Source organism: Solea solea, chromosome 13 (assembly GCF_958295425.1).
Source record: "Solea solea chromosome 13, fSolSol10.1, whole genome shotgun sequence".
NCBI lineage: Eukaryota > Metazoa > Chordata > Actinopteri > Pleuronectiformes > Soleidae > Solea > Solea solea.
In genome coordinates this window covers 19,726,067-19,753,882 of record NC_081146.1, presented here as the reverse complement: position 1 = coordinate 19,753,882, position 27,816 = coordinate 19,726,067, and the positions used below count along the sequence as shown (strand labels likewise).

At 40.3% G+C, this 27,816-nt stretch overlaps 1 protein-coding gene across 2 annotated transcripts; it reads right to left on the bottom strand.

The window, feature by feature from the left end:
• Nucleotides 1-17: 17 nt before the first annotated feature.
• cep192 (centrosomal protein 192) lies at nt 18-27,816 on the bottom strand. 2 transcript variants are annotated; one of them, XM_058647482.1, is made up of 52 exons: nt 27,547-27,816; nt 25,565-25,808; nt 24,899-25,006; nt 24,048-24,205; nt 23,873-23,934; nt 23,589-23,715; nt 23,383-23,495; nt 22,999-23,091; nt 22,741-22,890; nt 22,460-22,610; nt 22,051-22,277; nt 21,603-21,725; nt 21,205-21,360; nt 20,772-21,036; nt 20,526-20,675; nt 20,350-20,414; nt 19,995-20,219; nt 19,561-19,702; nt 19,357-19,445; nt 18,990-19,271; nt 17,926-18,667; nt 17,665-17,782; nt 17,370-17,526; nt 16,579-17,266; nt 16,297-16,440; nt 15,849-15,997; nt 15,493-15,723; nt 15,257-15,382; nt 14,605-14,745; nt 14,426-14,486; nt 14,141-14,280; nt 13,815-13,907; nt 12,956-13,074; nt 12,204-12,401; nt 11,506-11,596; nt 10,824-11,003; nt 10,472-10,732; nt 10,221-10,342; nt 9,006-9,115; nt 8,390-8,549; nt 8,159-8,249; nt 7,964-8,042; nt 7,631-7,754; nt 7,194-7,299; nt 6,863-7,100; nt 6,577-6,653; nt 6,213-6,308; nt 5,848-5,967; nt 4,683-4,795; nt 4,349-4,475; nt 3,036-3,094; nt 18-1,326 (listed from the first exon to the last, which is right to left on the bottom strand). In XM_058647482.1, the coding sequence occupies exons 2-52, from the start codon at nt 25,735-25,737 to the stop codon at nt 1,194-1,196; spliced, it is 8,253 nt and encodes a 2,750-aa protein (XP_058503465.1). In that variant the 5' UTR covers nt 25,738-25,808; nt 27,547-27,816; the 3' UTR covers nt 18-1,193. The 2 variants fall into 2 exon arrangements, with proteins under 2 accessions (XP_058503465.1, XP_058503466.1); XM_058647483.1 differs by lacking the exon at nt 3,036-3,094.

Sequence of the window (27,816 nt, the reverse complement as noted above, 5' to 3'; positions counted from 1 at the left end):
TATTCTACAAGTAAAGCTATTTATTACAAGTTTTATTTAAAATGTGTACAAACAATATATTACAATATTATGCTATTTAAACATGTGCAAATTGTAAATCAAAGTATGTTAGAATAGCTGTCCGGGCATGAAGAGGGCAGCCATTAACAATACACTGCCTTCATATTAAAATGTGCTGTACGTGTATGAAAACAATCCTCTACACTAGTGCTCTCTTTCCAGAATGTTGTCATATAAAAAAGGTTAACACAACATCTCACATGAAATTAAACCCTCCAGCTACACAAAACCACTACAGATGTTAATCCCAAACCCCCATGCAATTTTGGCCATTTGCCCCACAGCCAAAAGAGGAAACAGGGAGCTAATTTTCTCTGACTTCAACTGTAATTAACAGCGTTTCACCATGGTAACCATACTAAGCAGGCCTGGCAAACTGCTGAAGTAAGTAATCCACCAGAGGAAACTCTTTAAGCATGTAATAATAATAATCATTAACCAGCCTCCAAGATCATAACTAAATCAAGTGCATTGGTCTGTGTGGAACAAGTGAACACATGGTGCTGACAAAGGCCACTGTGCAGGTGGGATCTGAATGAAGAAACCACACAAGCACACAGGATTAAGAAAATCCTATGAAATGTCAACAGACACGGTTAAAGTAAAACGGAATATTCCATCTTAAGTGGTTTTGTTAGTGACTAATGGAAATGACTTCAATCGGTTTTGACCCCAAAAACATTCCCAAGCTCCTTCTCAGTTATGTACTGTGTAAAAACGAAAATCACTATAGTGTTAGCAAACAAGAGACAAAGGCATTCCTGAGTGACTGATTTAGTAATCCCCAGCATATCCCGACTGGTACTGCTACTGGCAACAACAAAAGCTCCTGTGTGACACATTGTAGGGATAAGGCAAATACCAGTAATAGAGTCAAGTGGCAAAAAATAATCACCAACTCTTCTGAAATGCCAGACTGGTGCAGACTGATTCTTATTTTCCACGTGGCACCTGTGGCTTATCTAGAGGCAAATGTTACCTACAGATCCTCAGTCATTTCCAGTTAATCAGCTTCAGTCCACACTTCCAAATATGATGACAAGTCCAGTTTTTTATGTGATCCTCTGCATTTTTGCAGTTTTTCCTTCTGCCAGTCAGTACGAGGGGGTGGCGTAGGATGGTAGCTGGTGAGTTCAAGGCAATGCCTCACCAGTCAGCTGGATAACGAGACTTCCACTTGTTTCTGACTGGATGAGCAGCAAGCCGCCGTGTCCGCCTGGAGAGCTGGGCTTGAACTGGACGGGTAGCTTCAGATAGTGCTGTGATCTAATGGGTGGGAAAGAATATTTACAGGCATTACACAATAAAATCATTTATTGCAATTTGAAATGTTAAGAGCACATAAATATGACCGCAGATACTGAGGACTGAACTATATCAGATGTCAAGGTCTGAAAAGCAAACTCTGGGGGGGCCACTGATGCATTTCTCCTGGAATCATTTTGACATAAATAATTAAAAAGTAATCTATGAACGATTTAGATTACAAAATAATTTACCATATATTATAATCTGAGCCTTCATGAGTCTGGAAATTTTTCATTGACCCCCCGTTTGTGTGCCACAAACTATAATTTGAGAAGCATTGCACAGCCATGAATCATGACATGAGGCTAGGGCAAAGAAAGAAAAAAAAAAAGCTGAATTGATACTGTAGTGAAAAAGGAAACTCCTCCATGTGCACACAAAGTGTTGCATCATGACAAATAAACAGTGGGTGGGTGGATGACACAAGGCTCAACATGCTGGGGTCAACACAAGGCTACAACAAACCCACACACAGCACAGGACAAACATAGCACACCAACTGTACGCCAGGGTCAGGTTCACAGTATCAACATAACATAAAAAAATGTTTTTGTTGATTTAGTAAATCAATTCCAATATGCATTTTCCCCACATAATACTAATTATGTCAAGGAGGTTATGATTATGGCAGCATTTTGTCTGTCTGATTGTGAGAAGCATAACTTTAAATTACTGACATTTTCTGGGGATATAATGTAGGCGATTCAAGATTTTCACAATTCAGGATTTGTTTTAAATAATGCTTGTTAACCTTGCCAGATAGGGGAGTATATTGACACTGCCGGAAATTGATTTGTTAAACTGTTGTACACTTTCTGAGTGCTTTCTATAGAATTGTACTGTATATTATTTTTGGCTTTTTCAAAAAGAAAAATAGAGAAAATCATGTTCTGTCCACTCTGAACATGATCCTCATGAGCCAAACACAGCACAGTTAGTACCTGTTGCCAGACAACTAGGCATGGGACGAGGTGAACATTGAATATCTTGATTATCCCGATTAATAATTTCTATACGCTATAAAAAAAATATAGGATAAAATCTGTCTGATGAACAAAAATGAAAGTGAAAAAATCTTAAATAAGATCATGATAAATCATGAGGTTCTACAATGACTGGGAAGATGCAGGCTCTTATCACAGTTCAAAATAAAAGACTAGGAAAGGCATGTCAATGAGCATAGCATATTTAAGTTATGTTACATTTGAATGTTTTCCGATTTGTCATTATTCTGATTTTTAATCACGACAAGTGATAAAACCGTATATCGTCCCATCCCTACGGGCAACACAGCCAACACAGCTCAGTACTCCTCGAGCCCTTAAGTGTACCGTTTAGTCTGTAGTAACATCATCCACCAGGTCCCAAAATCTCACACGGCCTCCCGCAGTGAGCAGGCACAGAGGGGGAAATGTAAATTCACAGATAGTATCACATCTAACAGCTAAATATTAAAACAAAGATACCAAGTTTTATAAAAAAAAACATCGGTTTCTAATCGACAACAAAGAAGTGAGAAACAAACAAATAAAAAAAGAGCTACGCCGTCATTTCAAAGATTACTAAACATTCCTGAAACATGTGATTCCCGGTGGCTCAGCGGGCTGTCATCATTAAAAAGTGCAGAATGGATAGTGTTTGTGAAGAATAATAAGCACTGGACTCACCTCAGGGAATATTTGGAATGCTTGATGTAGAATGGCTCCTTAGTGTTTACAAATCTCAGCTGCAAGTCAATTAGAGAAGCCAGACATCTCATATCAAACCCATGCACAGCACAGTAGCAGCTGTTAGTGGTTGTTACACATTTCTCATACAAGACAAAGTCAATCATGCACTTTCTATTAACAACAGTGTGTGTACTGTATAATGTGAGCTTGTATCTGCATTGTTAAAATCTCAACTATGAAAGTGACTGACGTGAAGAAAACAACTTATTTAAATGTTTTTGCTCCGTCTCTGACAGCTCATCTTCTTTGGAAAAGATAAAACTGCATATAAGTGAACATAATACAGAAATTCAGTTTCTGCTACAGTGAAGCTGGGCTCAGACTACAGAAATAATAAGCTGGGTTAATCCTGATTCAGGTTACATCCACATTACTTTGATTTAATTAACAAAAAGTCAAGAATTCTGCTCTGAATACATCTGCCATCCACATTACCCTGGTATTTTAGAGCCCTGGCAATGGAGAAGTTTAAACTGCTACAGGCTCTGTTTCAGTTTAAAAACTCCAGCGCTGCCTTTGAAGAGGATGATGCAGTTAACCGCATTGGCTTCCTTATTGGTTCTTATCGGCTGGACTATCAAAGAACTCCATTAAGACTTACTTTCTGTTTTGCCTCGTCGTTTTCATAACCAAAATCCTTATTTTTACTTTTCAACATCGTTGTCTCTCACTCAAACTTTTTGAAACTAAGCAAAACAACTGCAGGGCTGAGAATCAACTTCCTGTTTACACAGACATGCGATATTCAGTATGCAAATTATTTCTAATATGGAACGGAAACATGTGTCAGGGTGCAGATTTTGTAGCCTCAGTTTGCACCTTCTTCTTGAGATCTTGACAAAGTTAGTCAGGTAATGAATCCAGGATTTCCCACACCTTGGTTGAGATCAAACTTTTCAAGGACTTTCCAGGACCAATTTACTCAAAGTCAATGGCTGAATGTGCTGACACAGCTTAAGATGGGAGGGCGACTTGTAAGAGCCACTTCTCCCACGGCGTCCACTTTTATTGATTTGCAGCACGCTCTGCATCTGAACAAGTGATTGTCCTTGAGATCTTGGGGAAGTAAGTCTTTGGTGAGATAGAGATCTTGGAATTTGCATTTCCCAGGCATCGCGTCATTTGCTCTCTCTTGCTTAACATTACTCACTTATTGTTCTGAATCTGCATGGATTTAAAAACTCCTACAGTCTGAGCCCACTTTAGGTGAGGAAAAACTACTGTGTTGATGAGAATAAGACCCGCCTTACCTCATGCATGTTGGTGGAGTTGTTACGGATGCTGACCTTCAGGGTGCTGGACTCACCCACTCGTGTGGCGGGGAAGGTGTACAGATCCTGTGGAGCATACACTCCTCTCCACACAGCCTCCTCCTGGCTGCGGATTACAAGTTTTAACAGGATACATAAAATAATCACGGGCAGAAGATGATGCATTCCCAGGTCATCGACATACTCAAATCTCAACTTCCTCAACACAAGAAAAAAGGTCATCATTTTTCAATATCTCCTGGTCCTAAAATAGATTCCAACTACTCCATGATACCTGGTGATGTTTACTTGACATGGGTACAGTGCATCTTACCTGGTTTTGCCTGCTGAGGCCTCAGATCTCTTCCTGCTCTTGACCGTGGTCTCCGTTTTCACTAGCGTGTTGTCTCCTTCCTGTGGTCCTTCCACCGGTCCACTCTTAATTCCCTTTAATACACATAAGACAAAACTTCAAACAAAAATGACTACCATCTCTATACTACTTCAAACCTCATACTTAGTTAAGTATAATTTGAAAAATACCTTCTTCCTAACTGCTACTTATATGTATATGACCATTATCACGCATTCAGTTCAACACCAGACTGACATGTTTCTCAAACTGGAGACATAGATTAGTATTCGAAGGATTTAACACAGCAGAAATACAGAAACTACAAAAGGCACTACCATTACAGCCACTGAACCTACTTCAGTAGAGCCATCTATCTGACATCCCATTTGCAGCGTCTGCTCTTAAGTTAACCGAGTCTGTCATAACACTTCACTTTAAAGCAGCAGATTGGTGAAGCCTGCAGGCCCATCTCAGCGGGGTGGCTCTTCTTCCTACCACACTACCCACTTTTCTTATTTCTTAATTCTGTCACTTACATAACACTAAGCTACAGCTAAGGTTCAACCAAATACGCCGTCTTCGTTTCCAATGGACAAATCAGCAGTGAGCTGTTTGAGTGGGAAATAAGTTAATTAGATTTTGCATATCAGTGTCTGTTGTGCAAAAAAAAATGGTTGATGAAATTAAATTTTGTGTAGACTTGGAGGACGAGCATTTTTAAACACTGCAAAAGCAAAATTAATGTTTGTTTGGTTAAGGATTTGACAGAGCACAGATAAAGGAGAGCAAACAAGAGATTAGATATGACACTATGACTGTTTTTAAATAAACTCAGAATTAAAGTGTTTCCTAAACAGAAGATCATTTATGGTAAGTACGTTTTAGACAAGATTAAAACTCTTCAAGTGAAACTTGTTTACTTGTTTTAAGCCCAAAATATTTGCTGCAGCATGTTGTGAAAAATCAAAGGCCAAGGCAAACAGTAGAGCACAGCTCAAGCTGCATTGTCCTTAAGCATGTCACATTAATAGTGCTGAGCAGAACATAGCTACAAGATCCAACCATTTTAAAACATTTGTCCAAACCCAACAGGTATCTACCATTTATAAACCCCACAGATCTAATTAAAAAAAAGATTCCTCACAGTGCCACATATTTGAAAACGGATTCTGCTTTTCTGATGAGGATCAGACAGTGGGTGGCATTCCAAGTCCCAGAACTGAGCATAGTCCCCTCTGTCCCTCGGTAGAAAAGTGATCGGCACCTGGAAAAAGCAAGGAATAACTTTGAAGGAAGCAATCCATTTTTGTTTACTTATATATAGTTTTTGTTTTCATAATAGAGTAACAGTTACAACAGCATTTGTTCAGTAAATTGTGGTAATGTTCATCTGCATCTCTGCTACAATCACAGGCATCATGACATTGTGTTGAGAATAACCCATACTGTATGTATAAACTGATGTGCTCTGAATGATCTTAACAGGTCTAGCTAAACACCAGTGCACACCTGCATCTTTTCATGTGCTCCCAGAGTTCCCGAGACCCTGGAGCATCGGAAAGCAGTGTACGTGGCCCGGTACACATCTCCTGTGTTGTCAACTCCCTGTGGAAAGAAAAGGGTGCACAGCTCGTTATAAGTCACTTCTATCACACAATAGTCAGAGAGTAACAGCTACAAGATTAAATCAACACCACCAAAAAGAAAAGACGAGCTGATCTTAAAGTTGAAAGAAAAATGTAATTAAAGAAACTGGAACAGTTAAAGCATCTGTTCCCTGGTGAGAGAGAGACGCACGATAAAGGGAGTAAACAAAAACATCAAACGGAACAAAAGAGTAGCGAGAAGAAAGCGATAATGGAGACAAGAGTACCTTGACATATGGTGGGGCAAATGATGACAGGTACCACCTCACTTCTACTTCCCTATTCTGCACCTCCAGCTGGGCTTCTGAAGTAGCGGAGCAATGGAGAGAATAAGAAGAGTGAGTCTCCCACAGGAATACACACACACTGTGCAGCGCTACACACTACAACTACAAACCAGTATGTCACACCAAACTTCATGCAAGTTATTATTGTTCCTTACTGATTATAAAGTTTTTGTGTAAAGCTCACATTTAAATAGAAATAAAAATGCCTGGTCACTTTGGTTCTTACCTGATGTTTCCCCTGAGGGAGTGGTGGGGAAGACAATAGTTCTGTTGTTGATCTCCACCAGCGCCTGAGGCGTCTCAGGAGTCTGTGGGCTCTGTAGGGACAGTAAGGGTTTTGTGGGGAGCCTGACCACAGGAGGCACAGGAGTGGCAGCGTGAGGAGGCAGGGCCGACAGCGTCACATCTGCTGGGGTTGCGGACACATCCAGAGCCAGGTCCTGACGAATCTGGACCTTAATAAACTATACCAGTGGTCACATTTTGGTTAATTCTCACAATCCAACTCAGTCTTTGCTTAAAAAAAAATTGCACGTTGTGTCAAATGTGTTCCATACCTTCTGCTGACCATCACACTGGACATAAACTTGTCCACTCCATGGCAGCAGGGCAGATTTATTTGCTAGTGAGGGGTTAGGGCTGATCAAAATCTGCAGATGGCACCTTAGTTTACAAAAATAAAGGAATAAGAAAAATTACAAAATCACACAGATGTTCCTATTAAAATGTGTCTGAAGCAAACAGATATTCCCCTTTTCACAAAATATAACTGTAGCTGGGAAAGTGTTAAAAAACAACTGTGGGGCAAACAATTATAATGTAAAGACAACAGTTTGGGGAGAGTTAGGACCACAGTTTCTCTCTCTTTTCCATTTTTTTTAGGCATGTCTAAAATTGAACTGAAATTGATCCACTTTCTGAATATATATATATGACTTTAGTTGTCAAAATGTTCCTTGTTTGATTTCAATCATAGACTTTACTGTTTTCTTACTGAGGCTCAATAACTCCGTGCTGAGGTGTGATGGTGAGGCAGTGAGCAGGCCAGGACAAATCAAAGCTCAACTCTCTTGATGTGTTGTTATGGATCCGAGTATGACTGGTAGCAGCTGCACCAGCTGAAAAACATCAACAAAAAAAAAAAATTGGTTACTTACAATGTTATATTTAATAGCAGAGTCATTCCATTGTGGGTTGTAGTTTCACCAACCACACCCAAAATAACTAGCATACATGCAATATATGTTGAAGTAGAAGTCAAAGTTAACGTTAGATACAATAAAAGTTCACATAATAAGGATCTTTTTGACATCAAGATTCTACTCACTGATGGTAGGAGTAGTGAGGATAAGCTGTTCTGGATGGATGGTCCAGGACTCTGACTGTCGGTGTAACGGCTCTGAAGACTGAGGAGGAAAAAAGACCAACATTCAGAAAGGGAGATTCTCTTTTACCAAAGAAAATCGCAGTGAAACATGTAAATAAATAAATAATGCAAGTCATTGAAGAGAGTGTATGTTACCTTTATGGAGGGTTCAGTCACTCTCATTGCTGGACCCTGGGGACCCTTGACTGGCAGCACATCCAATGACACGCTGCCATTTGCCAAACCACTGGGAAATACACAAGAACAATGTTGTGTTCAATACTCGCAGCACTGTGTGATAACAGTAGGAGTGAAAACTTTGCATCAGTATTGGCCCAATACCAGAAAAAAAATACAGCACATGATAAATGATGACTTGGACAGTACCTGACCGTCTTTGAACCTTGTGCAGAGGGCAGCTGCAGTTCCATGTCGTCTCCCTCCTCACAGTCTGTGCTTTTTGTACTTCCCAGCAAAGACACCACCACTTTACTCATATTGCCAAAGAAGATATGGGCTTCATTCGGCCGCTGGGGCAAGTCGCAGGCTACAGAAGAAGTTAAAGCGTTAGTTTGAGACGGTTTTGGTGGTGTGTATTAACAACATAAATATTTAAAATGCCTTTCCTGAACAACCTTTAAAATGATGCAAATACATCGTCCTTTAACAAGTACACTTTATAATAACTCATACAGAGATGGTATGACAAGAAACAAAGAGTAAGGGTACCTCGCTATAACTAAACTGGGGATTTTGTATTATACAGCCCATAACCATTTATCTACTGGGACCAAAAAATAGAGGCAATTTACATATTAATAGTTTCTTGCATTTCCTTTACATCTACTTAAGCGATAGTTCCAGCTAAGTTGTTCCCGAATGCTCCAAGGATGGCATATCAAAATTGTTAATACCATGGTAACAAAATGTATCATGTTTTTCTCGATCATATGTTGAAACACAGATCTGATCTTTTTTGCTCAGCAGGATAATTCCATCTTACTCTCTGTAACATTTTCTTCTCCCAGGAACTTCTCATTGAAGTCGATGTTTTTCAGCAGACTGTTCTCAGACAGAGCCCTCTGCGCAGCCTCTGGTTTGTTCTGAAGCAATCTGAAAGAACAAAACAGGAACTTGCTAAAAGGAAGGGGTAGAAAACTAACACCATCCATAATCATCAGATTTATGAAATGTAACAGAACCTTTGTTGTTTTTATGGGCATATGAAGCCAAGAGTGGATAACAACACTTTGAAAGTAATACTGAAAATAACTGGATTATGGCTTTTATTGTCAAAACAGAAAAAAAAATGTGTTCATCAGGTAAATGTCAACTATTTAATTTCCTGTTTTTCAAAAGCCTACTATAGGAACAATGCAATGAGGTTGTTTTATACACAATGCTAATGACTTAAAGAAAGAAAGAAAGAAAGAAAGACTGTGCTCGTTCCAAAACAAATTCATGACCGTCAGCTCTGAATGATTTCGAGAGATTAAATACAAAAGGAAAGCAAGTAGAGAGCATTTCTCTTTTCATTAGGCACTACATTCATGGTGAAGTTTAGTGATTTTGATGCACCTTGGTTCAAAAATCAACAAAAGGACAAAGAAAACAAACATTTTTTACTATAGCTATGGTTCAGACCTGCTGTCAACAGTATCTAATTAGTACAATAATTAGTGATCCAGTCACAGCTGGACAGATATTAGTACAAGTGTGGACACACACAAGACATATTGAGGGAGAGTGGGTCTGGTAGAGGCCGAGTGATCTGTGTGATTGGATCTCAAATGTGCTCACACACATTAATCCTCACAGTCTAGAACTAATTTGGTATGAAGAAAATCATCTGAGAAAACAATAGGCTTGTAAAACCATTATTAGACTATAACTCTTCAAAATCCCAAACTGCTTACTTTAGACAATGTGGGTTTAGTTTGATCAAATAATATTCACATCTACCTTTTCCCTACATGCATCCCATCCACTTAAAACCAACTAGAGCAAAGGCAAAAATGTAACTTATTTTCCACCCTGATGTTTATATGTGATGTTTCTTACAGTTTTCATCAGGAAGCTGAGAGGGAGGATGGGTTTTCAGGGTCGTTGTGGACATATTTTCTGCAGACACTTTGTACAACTGCCAACAATATTACCTCAAAAGAATAAAAAAAAAAAAAATACAGAACTCTATTAAACTTTAATAAAAGGTTCTCACCTCCTGTATTGCTGCCTGGAGACCTCATCTCCACAGAACAGACAGACTGTAGCCAGCAGTGTATTGGCTGACTGACACAGGCTCTGTTCTCTTTGTGTGGACTTCATGAGCACAGTTATCACCTAAAAACACAAACATGCAATTACTGAACAAGAGCACAAATGCAGTAATCATCAATGTTTCATTTTTCTTAAGGTCCTTTCTGCATCAGTTAGTTATTGTACAAGGGATTTCTTTTGGCTCTCCTCTACCTCTTGTGTCCTTTCCTTCAGCACAAACTGTGAGGGCGCCAGGCTGATGACAGACGGCTCCAAAACAGATCGCGTCTGCACATCAGAAAAGGCCACAGCTTTGACGAAGGCCGCCCTAGAGCCTGTGTTCCTCACGCACAGACACACTTTGCTGACACGACCGACTGCGATGTCAGTCATTGTTGCGACATAGCTGTCTGCCCGTTTCCTCTGGTCCTCCAGGATGATGTTGCTGGTCCCACCATAACCTGACAGTGGAATCTGTAGATGACAAATACAGCAAAACAATTCAATAACGTACGACAATCTATCAAACTACAAAGTAAAAAAAATTGCAGGGAACCATCCTCACAGTGAATTTGACCCCAGGCTGTGAAGGTCGGACCCCCGACTGTTTGATCTCCAGCTTGGCCAACATGGAGGCCACTCTGGTGGGAGCAAAGAGCAGGTGTATGGCCACATCCTCCCTGGGACGGATGGATAGCTCGCCATGACGAGTCAGACGCTCTTCTGGGCTGAACATACTCTGGAGCTAAATGAAAAAAATCATGCAGTCAGTATTTAAATAGTCTCTATAAGACATGAGGTGAATTGAACGCTCTAAATTGCCCATCGTGTGAGAGGGAATGGTTGTTCGTTGCTCGATCCTGCAATGGACGGGCGACCTGCCCAGAGTGTACACCACCTTTCACCCCGTGTCAGCTGGAATTGGCTCCAATGACCCACAACCCTCATGTGGAGGATAAAGTGGTAGATGATGGATGGTTTTATATATGAGGAGACTGGGAGTAACAAAGGTCATACATTTGTAACCTTTTTAATTAGGTTTAAGTGGTGCAGGGATCAAACTGATTGTGGTCACCTACAGTGCCATAAAGTACATCACAATGTTTGAAGTAAATCCCAGACTCACACGCTCAAGATTAGTGGGAAATGAAAAATAACCTTGTCCAACAAGGATTTCAAAAAACAAATACAGGATAGGAGGATATATTGAACAAGGCATTTAACAGTTTTCAAATATTACAGTTTACCTGAAAACAGTCCTGGTCTTGACCACGAATAAGCAACCGTAGCTGCTGTGTGGCAGTGGGAGAATTGTTCCTTAGAACCAGCTTCTGTTGGCTGAAAAACAACAATAATAAAAGTAAATTTTATTTATAAGCACCTTTCAAACACTCAAGGTCACATCTTAAATAAGAAGATAGATCAAACACAAACGTTGTGATAAAATAAAACAGATAAATTAAAAAGTTAAAGATAAAAAAACACACAAAGAGCTATTGGTCATATGATTCAACAGCAGTCATAGTTCCTCTCTAAAGTAAGTAAGTAAAACTACCTGCCGATTCATGTGGACGAAATTGTGTTATCCAAGTGTCTTAATTTGTTAGAATAGCAAGTTCAAACATGAATCTAGTCAAACCTAAAGAATGCATGCGACACTGAAGGGATTAAACTGTCTGAATTCTCCCTGTACTTCACCTTTCTTTAACGAGCGTAAACAAATTGTGCATTATGTTGAAATAACTTCTGAGGAATAGTATCCCCAGTGGATACCTTCGGCCCCTTCCCATGAATAACATTATACAACTCTTAATAGAATAAGATGGACCACTGGGCCTCGAGTTTTTTTATTGATTACGTTCCAATGAATAACTGATGTCTAGTGAGTGGTTTTTTTTTAACCAAGTAATAAAATAAATGGTTGAAAGACTGAAAAATTGCTTACATAGCTCGTCCCAGAGTGACTCCTCCCCAAGCTAAGAACTGTTTATTTGACAGAATGGGTGGGATGTCTTTAGCCTGACCAGGACCAAGGACAGCAGCAGAGGGAATGGTGGCTTTCCCACAATCCTCCGGGACAACTTCTCCTTTCAGGGTTACCTCATACTGAGGGCCTGATGGCAACACCAATATGGTGAGAAGACTGCAACATAAAAAAAAGGTTAATTTCAGTGAGTGAATATACCTTTCTCAGTGAGCATGGGACACATTTTGCCGTATTTAAGACTGATGTGTGTTTGCAGTTCATCCAAAATTGAACCTGAAAGCAAGAGACAATAATGTCTTAATGTGATACTTTTTACCAAAACACATGGTAAATGAGAAAATTAATGGCGTAGGTATAGTAGGAAGGTTACAATGTAAATCCCACATGTACATGTTGCTCTTCAATCCATTAGCAAATTACTACTAGTGTAAGATTTTGATTTTACAATTGTATGATACAATGATATGAGGTAACAAGTAATTGAATTGTCTAATTTCATCCTCGGGTACCATTTTCACATAAATATGTCCTTATCTTTACTCTACTCTAGTCACATACATAAAGATGACCAAAACATGAGATTCGTTCAGGACAAATCTAGCTGTCTTCAATCACTGTAACCCAGTTTTGAAATTGGACATATGTGATTCCTACAGAAAACCCGACTGTGTGCTTTCACGTGCATGAAAATGTACCAATTGTTTATATACCTCTCTCTGCATTTTCTGTTGTCTTGCGCTTTGAAGGAAACAGTGATCTCCTGTTCCTCTCCTTCTCTCAGCAACAGCTCCTCAGGTGTAACACAGAAACAGCCCTCGACATCACTGCTCTATACACATAGAAAAGAAAGAGGGAAAAAAAAATATTGAGAAGATGCCAAAATTGGACCGACCAAGAGTGGGTAGCACTTTGAGGAGGTAACACAGAGTAAAATGCAGTAGAAATGGATGAAAGCAGACTTGACAGATGAGTCGAGATGGGGTGCAAAGAGAAAGAAAATTGGAGGAGGAAAGATAAACATGAAACCAAGTATGTGGGGATTAAAGGAGACCATTTCCATTCCTCTCATACAATTATTTTCAGTGAAACCTTTTGCTCATCGAGTGTGACACACAAAGTGTTTGGGGGATTTGACAGATTTTTCTCTGTGGTTGTTTTTTGTGTCAGGAGAAACTATTTTTCATATGTGGCAGGTAGACATGTGAAAGCAGCTGTGAGACACCTGCAGGTCACAGTGGACCAAACAAGAACCCTTTTGAAGCCATTTAACCCCAAAATATATACATTAGAATTACCTACTAGTCTAGCTACATAAATATGATATATAGTATACACAACAGTAGGGGGCATTACGGTATCTACACTCTCCAGATCCAAGTATCTTTGTTATTATTTGGTTCAGGCATGCCACAAAAATATGAACTGCAGGAAAACAATGAATAATGGAAATCTGTCATAGTAACAGAACTTCTGATTCTGCGTCAGAAAATGAGAAAGAGACATGTCCCTATATGTGACATATTCTACCCTAATCACACATCTAATGAGAAAAGGGAAAGTCAGAATTACCTTAATTTTCAGCTGCACATTTATGTTTCCGGCATTTTTCAATGGCAAAGTCTGTTTAATGGATTTACCCAGTGGAGTTGACAGGCTCAGAGTCTGGACAAAAGAGCACATGACACAGTTCACCATTGATCCTTCAGATGCCAAAAACAGGTGAAAGACAGGTGTAACTAGTAAATTTAAAAAAAGTAATAATAAAGTAGAAAGTAAATTGTAGAGCAAAAGCTTAAAGCTTCACAAAACACAAAGCGTAGTTTTGTCCGTCATGTACTAGAAGTGAGCAGCGCTACACTATCAATCTGAGAACAGCCGTGCGGCAGCTCGACTACCTGCAGGTCTTTAGGAGCATGGACCCTTGCGGTTCCAGACCTGGCGCTGAGTGGAATGCTCCAAATGACATGACTCGGACCAGGAGAGTCCAGTTCAATGTCCACTCGAGCAACATACTCATCGGCCGGACCAAGTTCTCCTGAAAAACACAACCACAGAAAAAATAATTGAGGTTAACAAAATGTATCTTTACTTATATTTACATTTCTAATTATCCTTTGATCATTAAAACGTCCCATTACTGAAAAGGTATTAAGGTACAATATTTAGTTAAGGTTAATTACCTGAAGTTGTGTACTTCTCAGGAGCTTTAAAATGCACCCAGACCACAAAGCTTGGTGGATCCTGTTATTTACCCATAAAAGAACATTTATCAAGCAACTGAAACTGTGACATCCATAATTTATCATACCAAAAAGTGAAGCACAAAATAAAAAAAGGGTATGACGTTTTAGCAGCTGACCTCTCCATAGCTGGCAGGCATCACATGACTCATCACTGAGGGGGAAGACACTGGGGTCATGTGTCCTCCCTGCTGTGCTGCTTCATGTGTCATGGTACCAGGGTGCTTGGAAAAGCTGAAACATCGCCACGCTGTAGCCTTCTGGGGGAGTTAAGTTTCAGAATGTCAACCTCTGGTACAGTTGTATTCATGCCGTGCAGTATGTCAACCTCTGGTACAGTTTTATTCATGCCGTGCAGTAAAGCAAAAAAGAAAAAAAAATACTTAGGTTTCCAAAACCATTATAGAAGTCGACTATGCCTCTACTATATCACATTAAATTACTTTTAAATGGTGCTTTTAAAGATGTCATTATGCTGCTCTAATTTCCATTATGTGAAAGCATTTAGATAACATTTAGATTTAGATGTTCTGTTGTCAGATTAGATGTGGTCTAAACCCAGGATACATTTAAGTTGACTTGAAAATTCACAGGCTGTTTTAACCCTAAACTAAACCCAAGCTGATCATGCACCTGTGTTCTAGCCTTAACACGGTAGGATTCATCCAGCTGCCACTGGAGGTCACTGCGTTACTGTTGTGAATAAGTATGTGTACATTACTGATGCTATAGTGGTCAAAGACTATGCAGAAGACAAATACTCTGACTCACTGCACTGATGACCAGGCGGATGGGAACTGTGGCATGAGTCTTGTTGAGCAGTCTGAGAGGAAGAGATTTGACGCTGCCACCAGAAAGGTCTCCAAAATCCAAAAAGCCAGTTTTGCTTGCCTCCACCTAAGAATCAAAAAGTACTAATGAAGCAGTTTTACAGATTTACTGTTAAAAACATTGAGTTTTATTCGTGGGTCGCTGAAGTTAGTTTTCAGTTAAAAGTGTTATCTCACCTCGATTGTAGGATTCTCTGCTATGGCAACCAACACCACCCTTTTAGCAAAGATAGAAGCCCTGGCAGCCACCTCAGTCTGAGCAGACGCAGGCCACGAGCAAACACTGAGGACACACTGGTAAACACCAGGCTGTGGTGGTATGAACAACACCTTCTGCTCCTCTGTACCCTTTGGCCCAATGATCGTCTTGTTCTTTACCATCAGCCACTGATAAGGCAAGCTATCCACCTGTGAAATATGATATTGAAGACAAGAACATAGATGAAAATTCAGTTCTGAGTCTCGGGGGCATGTCTATGTGCATTGACACGGCATATAACTCGTCATCACTTTCACCCATGGTCTCCTCTCACCTTCTCTCCATCAATAGCCAGGCTAGTGACAGTGATTGACACTTGCTGCCATCTCTCAGAGGGGTTGAAGAGGCTGAGGGAGGTCTGTGAAGCGATGCCTACACAACAGGCATGAGGGAAGCTCAGCTCCCCTGGTACAACCACTTGGCCTGGGGATGACAGTGGGATAAGCGATAGCTGAAAGTGTTGCTATTCCTCCATGCAGAGGCCGAGGTTAAGACATGTAGTTTTTTTGTGACTGAAGATAATGAGATGCAAAGACTTGAGATTCAAAGCTCTTTCTGCTGTGCACATGAAAATAATTGTCTTTGTTAACAAGCTGCTGCTGCTGCTTGGAGATATGATTAGTTAAGGTATAAACAATAAACAGACAAAACTCACTGTGCCTTCCAATATCAATAACAGGAACAATATTTTGAAACCTTCTAATTAATAAGACCACTGCTACCTCTCAGATCATCTAGTCCACCCGTCACCAGTGGCTCTGTATCAAAGTGACTGTAGGGTTTTGCCATTCGTGCAATGTCCTGTTGGTTCTGATGGGCTCTGGAGAGCTGATGAGAGCCAACAGCTGCAGAAATGCCCAGAGGCCCTGATAAAATGAAAGAAGCAGCATAATCATTTTAACAAGTATTCCATTTGTTAAATCAGCATTTTTTTTGACATACAAATGGTTTTCTAATATGGCTTTAAACCTTTATAAATTGCCAAGAGGAAAAATAAGACATGCCTGTAGAGGGCACACTGTAGAGACCATTGCCTGCTGCTCCTACAGGATAAGCACTGGGATGTAATGGAACTTCAGATCCCAAATACTGCAGAGGCAGCTGGGAGTTGTAGAGGGGGCGTCCAGTAAGGAGGGACTGCATGTCTCCTTGGTGAGGAAGGTCAGTGAGGCCAGCACACTGAGGCTTAAAGCTGGGGATGGGCACATAGTGAAATCCCTCAGAGTAGGATGGAGGAATGCCAAGGCCACTGGCATATGCAGAAGAAGGGGCAGAGCTGACAACTCCCCATTGCTGGGAGCTCTCTGGAGCAGTGATGTTTCTAGTTTGTTGAATGTTCAGATTGCTACAATAGCCCGAGTCCACTTTAGTGAGCTGCCTTACATTAGATTCAGAGAAATGTTTGTGGGCCCTGCAACCAGCTGCAAGATCACTAGTTCTGTCCCCAGGGCAGTGGTAGTTACATTCACTCTGACTGCGAGTACAGCTCAGAACAGAACCACTGCGGGGGGGATCTGGGCTTTTACACTGTGATGCTGGTAGCGGGTCCAGACTTTTAGAGTGCTGTGGTTGCACCTGGTCCAGGCTTTTAGGCAGGGATGGATTATCAAGGTTAGACTGTTCATCTGGTTCCACAGGTGGAGTTGGACTAAATCTGATGATGGTGGTGCTCAGTGCCATGCTACAGTTGTTCTGTGGAGCAGAAAACAATCAAACTAAAAGTTTTGATCATGCAGAAAGGAACTTTTTTTTTTTTTTACCTACAGAAGAAAGCATTCACTGTACTGTACGGTACCTTTTGTCTCTCAGGTGTAGGTATGACAGTGCCATCATTCATCGAGATGTACGTGAGCCTGCTGAGACTCGGGCTGGAGCAGGTAGACTGAGAAGAGAGGTCAAGACATGGACGTTTGTCTGCTAAACCTCCACTGGACGAAGACGGTGACACCATACTAGGAAAACCAGACGACACAAAGGCAAATTAATAAATGTTGGCTCAAAGTTCTAAAGTCCTGCACCTTCAACCATTGCAATTTTATAACAATTATTAGTATGTTATATAATGTGTAAAACAACATTTGATACAATACCCATTAGCACTGGGAATGGAGGTCTGACTTGGAGAGGAGTGGGTGAGTGGAGAGGTGGACGGTCTGAAGTTATACTGCGTGTCCTCCACACAAGGCTCTGGAAAAGCCTTTGGGAGTTCTGAGAAACAAAATAATGTCATCATGATACTGTCTCGTATACCACTTAATGATATATAATGTCTGCAGGAGCTGATATCTACTTGTCTGACTATTGGTGTCCATTTTCCAAACAACTACTGGGTACAGTAGGTATTTACTTACCAAATGCAGTGTCTTGTGGAGGTTGGATGTTTTGGTAAGAGAAGCCAACTTGTTTCTCCACTGAACTACATGGTAGTGGAGTAGCTGCCATGTTTCTGGGTGGTGATTTCTTCTCTGGAGAAATACTGTGTCTGTCCTGCTGCTGGCTTGCTCTTTTCACCCTCTGAGTCGGGGGAGAATGACCTTTAAGGCTAGGCAAGCTGGACTGTCCTTTCTTTCTTCCTGGGGAGGTTTTGGGCCGGCAAGGTGCGGCTGCAGGGAGGTTTTGATCCCCTGGCCTTATTCCAGTTTCTGTAGGAGTCCTGCCTGTGGAAGTACGAGTCTTGGTGGCAGAAGTGGTATTATCAAAAGCTACCAGTTTGTCTGCAGGGGGTTCGAGTGTGGAAGACTGCCCTGATCCCACAGATCTACTGCAAGAGCTGATAGATGTTCGAGGACAAGGAATCGAGCTTCTTTTTGATTCAACCTTGTTACCTGGTGACGGTTCATTTGAATGGGACACAGCAGGAGGCCTTTTTTGAGTCTCACTCTCCATCGACATGCTTTTCTGGTCCTCTGGGTAGCCTGACTGAGGTTCTTTCCGACTGAGGTAGTCAGCCCATCTAGTCAGGTCAAAGGTAGTGTGTGCCAAAGAGGCGTCACTGGTGGTGGACACATCAGCCATTTTCAAGTACTTCTCCATGTCAAAGGCACTATACTCTCCAACATGGGTGCTTTGCTCCAACAAGGCACTCTGTTCTGGCTGAGAGGGGATATGTGTAGATACACAGCATTGTTTTATATTTTCAATATTTTAAGAAATTTAAAAAAAAATTACATTTATTAAATTCCTGTTAGAGAATCTTACTTAGAGATAATAATTTGTAAATTACTTGAGTCTGCACAAGGAGTAAATTGCCTTTGTCAAGTACAAGAGTAATATCTTAAAATGTTTTTCAATTAAGGCCATTAAAAAGATGAATAGATTTCTAATGATGGAGTGCACATATTTAAGTTCTAGATTAAACTGTGATTTGATTTGTGTAAAAGTAATGTGAAAATGAAAGGAAAAAAACAGAGCCTACGTGATTAGGAGAAAGAGGTTCTTCTGTGCTGCTGACAGCAGCTCCAGCAGACTCAGCAGACATCTGCTTCCTTGCCTTACTCCTCTTGGAGAGCTCCATGATCATGGCAGCCAGCTGTGATGGGTCAGTGCTGATAGACGCATCAGCAATGGCTGAAGCAATAGTGCTGATACTCAGCATCAGCTGACTGCTATTACTGTCAGGGGTGACAAGGGTTTGGTTGCCCATGCTCGACTCAGAGCAAGAACCCTCATGACGGTCAGGAGATACAAGAGCAGGGTCCTAAAAATGTGAAGAAAATGAAAACAAAATGAAGTTGTGTGTGATCCAAGGGAGATTTGCAAATATTAGCACATCAGCAACAAACCTGTACTTCCAGATCACTGCATTGTGAATTAATATCACATTTGGGTGATGTTCTTCCATGTGGTGCCTCAAGAGTTTTGTCCAGGTCCTCTGCGAATAAAATAAAAAAATGATACTGTTTTTTTAAGTATCACAACACAAATTCAAAAGGTGCTGCTATATAAACAATGATGATTCTTCAACATCAGTAGTACTGTGGACAAACCTGGGTTAAGGGTTTGGTCTGCTTCACTGAGCTCCATGGTATCATTGTGAGGAGATTTGTCTGTAGTGGAGAACTCTGTGGGGTGAATCAGGGCAAATGGTTCCCTCTTCTCTGGAGAGGTGATGATGTAACCAAAGGATGGCTAGAAAACAAACAAACTTTTAATACACCTAACACAAAGAGAGAGAGTCCCTTCAAATAAATGATCACCACCCCCAAAACACTACACAATAAACATAACAAGACACCCCTCAATATCAGAAAATGATTTCAGAGGAGGAAAAGTTGCATATGAAACAAATGTGTCAATTCATTTTCTCCTAATCCTGCCGATTGCATTTTAAATAACCCAGCCACTGGGATTACATTTGTTAAAATCCTTAAAAAAAAAAAAAAAACGATTAAAAAAAAAAAAAAAAAAACAGTTCACTGACCCGTTTAATTCCATCCACCTCACTCATGCTGCCCAAACAGCCCAAGGCTTCAGAGCGCTGTCCAAAAAACTGCCCGAAAGAGAGTCGCAGGTAACTCTGGTCCCCCTGCTTAAAGTCAGAGGAGACCTGGGACGCCCTCATGAGGATGTGACTGTTGGTGGGCGCCTTCCAAGAGGAGTCACTCTGAAAGGTAGTGTTGCTGTTGGCCGGTTCAATCTTCTCCTCCTATGTGAATAAAAAACAAAAGACCATGTTTCACACTTCTACAATAAACTTTGATCATTATTAAACTTTTTTTTTATGAATTATTTATACAAGCCAATTAGATTTGCATGTGTAGGAGTGTATTAAATACCTGTATGAACTGGTGCTCTTTTTCAAACACCTCTTGATCCTGAACTATCTTTTCCAAAGCATCATCTGTGAAGGAGGAAAAGGGGCCAAAATCTTCAATTCAGTAAATGCATTTAGCGCAAACAAAAACACCACAAGAAAACTATCTCCACATATTACTGTGAACTTAGTGCATACCTGCACTGACAAAGTCCTCATTTTGAAACTGGCCAGCATTCGTTGATTTCTTCTCATCAACCTCTTTCTCAAAGGTGGAGTAATATGCCAGGTCTGTCACCCACTGCCCCTCTTCATTCTGGTACACCACATTATGAGTGGCATTGGTACCTAAAGAGACAAACAATGTGATAACATTATTAACCAGTATCAAGTATTAACTTGACTGAGATATTACTGAGTGTCTCAAAGAAAAAGACAGCCTGCCTTGTTGAAACTCCTGTTCCAGACTGTCTGGGCAGTGGTTCCACTCGTCTAAATCTTCTTGTTCCTGGTGGAAGTTCTGGGAAAAATACTTGGCTTCCAAAGAGGTGGACATGAGATTTGCATCATCCTCACTGCACGAGGCCTCAGCAGCGGTAACGTCACCGCAAGGCCCTCCCCTTATGCCTAAGAAGGACCTGGCACCATCAGGTACATCTTCTCCATCATCCTCATCCTCATCCATGTCACTGCATTCTGGGAGTTGCACCTTAGAGGAGGTTGGTCGACAAAAACTTAGAAAGAGCTGCAAACAGATACTAATCCCTTAATCTTACCTCTAACATTAAATGAACACTTTAATTTCAAGACTTCTGACTGGACAGTAATCTTGAGTACATATAACAACATATTATCCATGGCTATCATACTGCAGTACCTGGGAGAGGTGGAAGCTTCCCTGGGTGCCTTGAAGATGCGAGACGGATGCATTTGCAAAGTCCTGGGGTCTTCTGAGTCCAGTTCCACTCCTGAGGTACAATGAATCCAGCAGTCGGTCAGCAGAGGGCCCAGGCTCTGTGCTTCCCATGGCATCCTGGGATCCAACGGAAGCGATTTTCATGTCAAATCACAATATTATGAAAACATGAGGTGCATTTTTTTTTTTCTCTGAATTTATTTAAATAAATAATTTATTGAACCAATTTATTTAAATTAGAAAAGCAATCACATACCACAATATAAAATGCTTATGTATGCCGTGTAAAGGAATAAAAATGCTCACTATCTGACCAGTTACATTTTGACCGGTACATTTTGTAATACATGTGTTCTCACCAGTGCTTCCTGTCGGTCCAGCACCATGCTCCAGTTCACAGGAGAGAGCCTCTGTGTTCCCTGTGATGCCCCCTGAGAAGAGCTGGCCTCCCCTGTTCCCACAGGACCTACCCGGTCACCCATCTGTGTGACAACAAAACCCTTTAGGAGTAGAAGTGGAAAAACTGCAGAATACTACCGTGTGCTATTCAAATCAAATCGACAAGAGAACAAAGGTGTGTAGATGGTTGAAGTCATGTATTATATGCTCAAAATCAATCTCTAAAATGAAGTAAAGAGAATGAATAAAAAATACATACATGTACAGCAGTGCTAAATGTCATGTTTTAAAAAAATATATACATAATTTACAAGGCAAGTTGTGACCATTGTAACAACAAATGTGTAAGAAGGTAATTGTTTTTTTTATTAGTTAGACTTTTAAGGCCAAATTGAGGGTAATTCTCACCTCAGTGTGTCTGGAAAGGCTGTTCCTTCCTTGTACAACCAGATTATTTAGATCATCATCATCATCATCATCATCTTCACCAGCAGCACTGCTACCCACAATCCCAAGCCCACGGAGGACATCATAAGCGGTCTGGACGTTAGTCGATGCAAGAGGAATGGTCGAAGCACCCCCATAGTTTCCATTTTCCTCACTGCCACTGCTTCCATCCCCACCTCCTCCATCCCCTAGAACCACACAAAAAAAAAAAAAAAAAAGAAAGATTTGGACATAATTTACTCAACTGGACATCCAAAGGCTGCAAGGAAATGTTGACTGACGCCATTTAAAATTGCTACACATCGATAAAGAAACTGCTGCCTACCGGTCAACATTTATAATGTATTATTCAAACATAACCATAACCCACCTGTAACAGGAGGGTTGATGACTTGTCCCTCAGCAGATCGTCTGTGTTCGATCCCAGACACGAATGGACCACTACGGCCACTGAAAGACTCATCATCAGAACTGCCTCCCTCTAAGCCTGGCCTGAAGCTGGGACGATTACTCTCTCCAACCTGTACCAACATGTCGATATGCATGGACACAACCACATAAATTGCTTGAAGAAAAAAAAATACAGCACAGTGCATTTTAGAGATACTAGAGGCAGGCAAAACTATTCATTCCGCCACTATAATCTCTGACCAATTGTCTGGAGGTGCTTGGTAGAAGCCGTGTCCTGGTAGAATTGCTCCTTCTGGCAGACTCAAGCTCATCCTCAGTGTCCTCATCACTGGCAGGACAGGAGTCCATACCTGTAGCAGCCAGACGCACATCAGGCATCCTGAAGTCCTCCTGAAATACGAGTACAGGATATATACTTGGCTTTGAAGGGTTTAGAGAGTAATGACTGAATCATAATTGTTAAAAAACTGAAACTGCATTCAGAGCAAGTGTACTCACCTGATCATAGTTATCAGGGAACTGATTCCTGTACTGTTCTGGCTCTGCAGAATGTATGTTTGATAAGTCATCAGCAGCAGCAGCAGGCAGGCCCTGTGAATTCGATATGAAGGGAATGACGGTTAAAAATGTACATTCAATTTAAATATTCTCTTACATTGAGAAACCAAATGTTCATGATTTCTCCTGCGGATACAGACTAAGTAGGACTGTTAACACCTGACATTCAAGAACTCGAAACCTCCAGAAAGCAGGATGTGCACTGGTCTGCACAGCAGCATTTGGTTGAACAGGAGTAAAAATATACACAGCATATTGAGAAATAAAAAAGTACAGGTTATGATAAGACCATTGCTTTATCTGATATGAGAGCAAGTGTCTTACAGTTGAAGGGATCTCCTGGCCTTCCACTCTGCCTCTCTGCATGACAGGAGGAACCAGCTTATTGAAGTACATCTCCAGCTCATCAGGCAAATTGTTCAGGTCAGTGTCATCATCTGAGAACCAAAAACATAATTGCAATATAAAGGCATGTCAGCAAATCTTGTTTTATTTCTGCAAGACTAAAAGCAGAGACAGCTGAGTCATACCTGTCAGGTCACTGTTCAAAGACATGAGCTTCTCATTAGCCAGGAAGCTTGAGTTACTGCCACTGAAATGGTCACTGTCCATTCCCTCACTCTGCACACCATCCTCTCCAACTGCAGCTGGTACCGCCTGAGTGCATATAGAAAAAATAAGATTTGCAAATAAAATTCTATATCATATTTAAAAACAGAATCTTCATCTTAATCTTTGCAAATCTTGTTAATGCAAAAATGATGGTGGGGTGGTTGGACAAAACTGCAAAGGTTAAGGTTAACAAGATTGGTACCTTAGCATTGGTTCTGTCTTTATGACCAAAATGGGGAAGTGTCAGAAGTCCTGTTGAAAGATCTGTGAGAAAAAGGTCCATTAGAATCACCTAAGACATGCCTACAATTCATATATGTGGTGTTCTGGTTAGGAAATAGAATTAGTCAATACTGGACAGAAACAGGAGAATTTACCGGTTTCGAGTTCTGTGGGCCAGCAGTGGACTGAGCCCACCTGTTTGTGAGGTAAACTCATCTTGGTGCCTTGATTTTGAGGAACACTCTCATCCAGACTAATCTTCACCAGCATGTCTGAAATACGATGAGCTGCAAGGAAGTCATCTGCTTTTTCCCTGTAATGAAGATGACATGTAGTATAAAAGACACACATAATTAATAACAGTGAAGAAAATGGCAAAAATGGGTTTCAATGGGGAAGCCTTACATACAAAGTGAATATTGGAACTACTTGACTGACAGTGTATTAGAGACAAGCCAAAAGAACAGAAGTAAACATTCTTAAAAGATAACAAAATTACAAACATTTGGCAAATGTCATGCCATATTCATTAACGCAGACAAAATTAAGATGTAAAGCTATAAAATGACCCTAAGGTTGCACAAGGGTTAATGTTTTAGGTGTGTAAATTGAGGTGTGTGGATGTGGCAGTGTGGGACACACATAAAGCACTTGATACATTTTATCTCTATGAGAAGTTCTGTTTAAATAAATAAAGAATGATTGATTGATGATTTTATATAATGAAACTCCATAAAAGACAGACATTAACTCTTACACTTACAACATAGCCATATATTTTGAGTATGACTGACTGTTTTCCACACTGCTGAATGTGATACATTTACAAACACTTAATTTTAAACACTTATTAAACCTACATATAACACATTGCTTACAAAAAGTTAAATGTTTCGGTTGGCTACTTGACAAAGTTCTGCATAAATTTAAAAGGCTCATTTTAATCCCAAAAAAAAAAATCACGACACAATTAACATTTCAAAGCATAAAGCTGCTCAACACTCACATGTCATCTTTAAAGCTGAGGGCAAATTTAGGCTGTTCTCCGACACATGACTGTGAGCTGGATCGCTTCAAATCTTTGTCATCCAGATATGACTCATCAGGATGTTCTCTATAAAAAGCAACAGCACACAGAACTGCTTTTAACAAAATAAATAGCTCAACATCATGGAAAGTGCTAAATAAGTTAATAAAATAGTAGGGCAGCAACAATTAAACGATTATCCAAAACACAACTGGACTTTTTCTCGTTTTTTCATTAGAATCTTCAAGTCCAATTGCAACCAACTGTGGTTATACAATGGTGGTTATATTGGATGACCAAAACATAGATGAATGAGAATCTACAAAGAGATTAATCGTCAACTATTTTGATAATTAATTTGATCAGGTCAAGCATTTTTATATAATTACAAATAAAAAGCTCTCCGAGTGTTTGGCTTCTTAAAATATTTTCTGGTTTCTTTGCTCCTTATAATAAACAAATTCATTTTGTTTGTCGATAAAATAACACATTTGACCTGAACAACGTCTGCCCAATTGGCAAAAACAAATATCAAAACACAAACATTGGAATATTTTCTGGATCCAGTTCTGCACTACTCAAATATGCTGTGTCACAACAAATGAATCACATCTGTCCAAAAAAAAAATCCAGCAAAGCACCCACCTTAGATCAAATCTGGGTCTGACTTTGGCCACTGTAGACGCGGCCACTGGTTGACCTGGGCCTGAGCCCAGTGTCACATTCCCCAATGTGGCACGGCCACTGAAGCTGTCCATAGACTCACAGAGGAAACTGGGGAGGACTTCATCTTCCAACTTGAAAAAACTCTCTGCCATGGTTTCAAATGGAGAAGATGGACGGCCAGGTGTGGCTCAATTTCAGCTCAGGTGAAGCCCATCTGTAACGTCTAAGAAAGGTAACAAGGAAACAGGCATCTTTTACTTTGAGAACAAAAAAAATGTGTTTCACCTCACAACACAGCCCAGGACTTTGCTTTGTGTTTGTTTGGTGCAAAAACTGGATATTAGATGCAGAGAAAGAGGCACTACGCTCAGGGTTCTGGACACTAAGGTAATGACAGACATTATCCCCATGCCTGGCCAGTGGACTGTATGGGTGTCATCTCCAGCTGGATTGGACACAGGACTGTTTTATTGCTGATGAGAGACGCGTCTCTTTGAGATGCATGTGAAGCTTTGCACCCCACGTTTAAGCAAATACAGCACAACTGTGCATCCCACATTAAACCACCAATGTTCACCTTTTAATACCCTTTTTTTATTCATTACCTTGCAAAGTCAGCTACATACTTTTCACGGGAGGCTGATTTATTCCCAATGAGATCATTTGCTCTCTCATCATCCTCCTCTTCCTCACATATAGTATACTTCAGACACTGGTATAGCAAAATTAGATTAAGATGGAGCAAGAGATAAGGTGACTCTAATTATTATTATTTAATTTATTATTTTGTTTTTTGTTTCATTTTCTACACAGTCAGGTCAAAGTTTCTCAGCTCCACCCTGATCACATGCCCTTGTATATACAGTACTTGTATTTAAAAGAAATTTCCCACAACGATTATTATTGTGACCAAAATAATTGAGATTCATTATATTATTGCAATGACTGGAGAGAAAAAAAAGGTATTAATATAATTTTAAACGTAAACAGGCATAGCCTTCGGCCTACACTTATGCTGTCCAGAAACATTGCAGATGAGACATACTGTTTTAGTGGAAAATAATTAATTTTAATAATTAATAAGTCACAAGGAAAGATGTAGCTCTCTGTTGTGGCACATTAAAAAAAGAAATCACAAGGACTGCATGTTAGTGAGTTGGAAAGTTTTTTTCAAATCACTCATGTGAAATATTAATGTTAATCTCCATTCATGATTATCATGATAACAGAAATTCACCACAATCAACTTATTGTAAGTGACTTTTATCACGATGAGTGATAATGTCCTCTATTGTCCCATCACTAGAAGTAAGAAGAGTTTTTCTGATTTTCCACCAGAGGAACCTGTACCACAGTTTGAGAACCACGGTGATAGCGGACAAATGAATTAATGATAACTCCCATTATACCAAATAGACTTAAAACACACACAAATACACCAATTTCAAACACACACACACACACACACTGCATGACCAGGATCACGCGAATTATTACTCATAAACCCTGAGAGATGCTGCATAACTACACAGATTATCATGCCAGTATCAGAGCCTCCATCACTGCACTGGACAACAAGTATACAGTGTTCCATTCACAAGTCACGTGTGCACACTTGCAATACATCCAGAGCAGTTCAGGAGGCAATTACGATAGTTGTTTAAGGCATTTAGATGAATATAAAGGTATTTTTCCACTTGAATGTAGAGTTTGACCTTTACTACGAAACAACCTGCATACGTTAAGTTAGCTGACTTGAAATGCTAGCTAACCTACTTGCTAAAAACAAATGGGTTTGTCAAACTCGCCAGTACAATCCCTGCACCCTACTGGTTCATAAGTTTGTGGGTAAGTGTTGACAGAGAAGTAACAGACAACTCGGTTATGTTAGTTACTGAACGAATACAGCCGATAGAACCACTCAACACTTGTTCATTTCAGCAAGAAACATCAAATCTTACCATAAACGTTAGCATTAGTTGGACTTCAATTCACATTCAATACTCCAGAGGCGGGCCGAGACACGGCGTCTTTCTCTCTGTTCCCCCCCCAAACTCGGAGTTCCGTCTTTACAAACGAGAAACAACGCAGAGCGTTGTCATACTGTCGAGCTGCAAAAGTAACTTCCAGTGATTGGAGTTGTGTTTCTTTCTTTCGGCAAAGTTTTAAAGGCGGTTGTGGAAAAACAAACCGTGTAACAGATCGTACAAGGACCAAACAGCGCCCGGAAA

Coding starts and splice junctions, on each gene's coding strand:
- cep192 (XM_058647482.1), bottom strand. CDS start 25,737: ATGGCAGAGAGTTTTTTCAAGTTGGAAGATGAAGTCCTCCCCAGTTTC. Junction 13,908..14,140: donor ATGCTCCTAAAGACCTGCAG/GTAGTCGAGCTG, acceptor TCTTTTGTCCAG/ACTCTGAGCCTGTCAACTCC. Junction 7,101..7,193: donor AGTGTGATGGTCAGCAGAAG/GTATGGAACACA, acceptor CCACTGGTATAG/TTTATTAAGGTCCAGATTCG.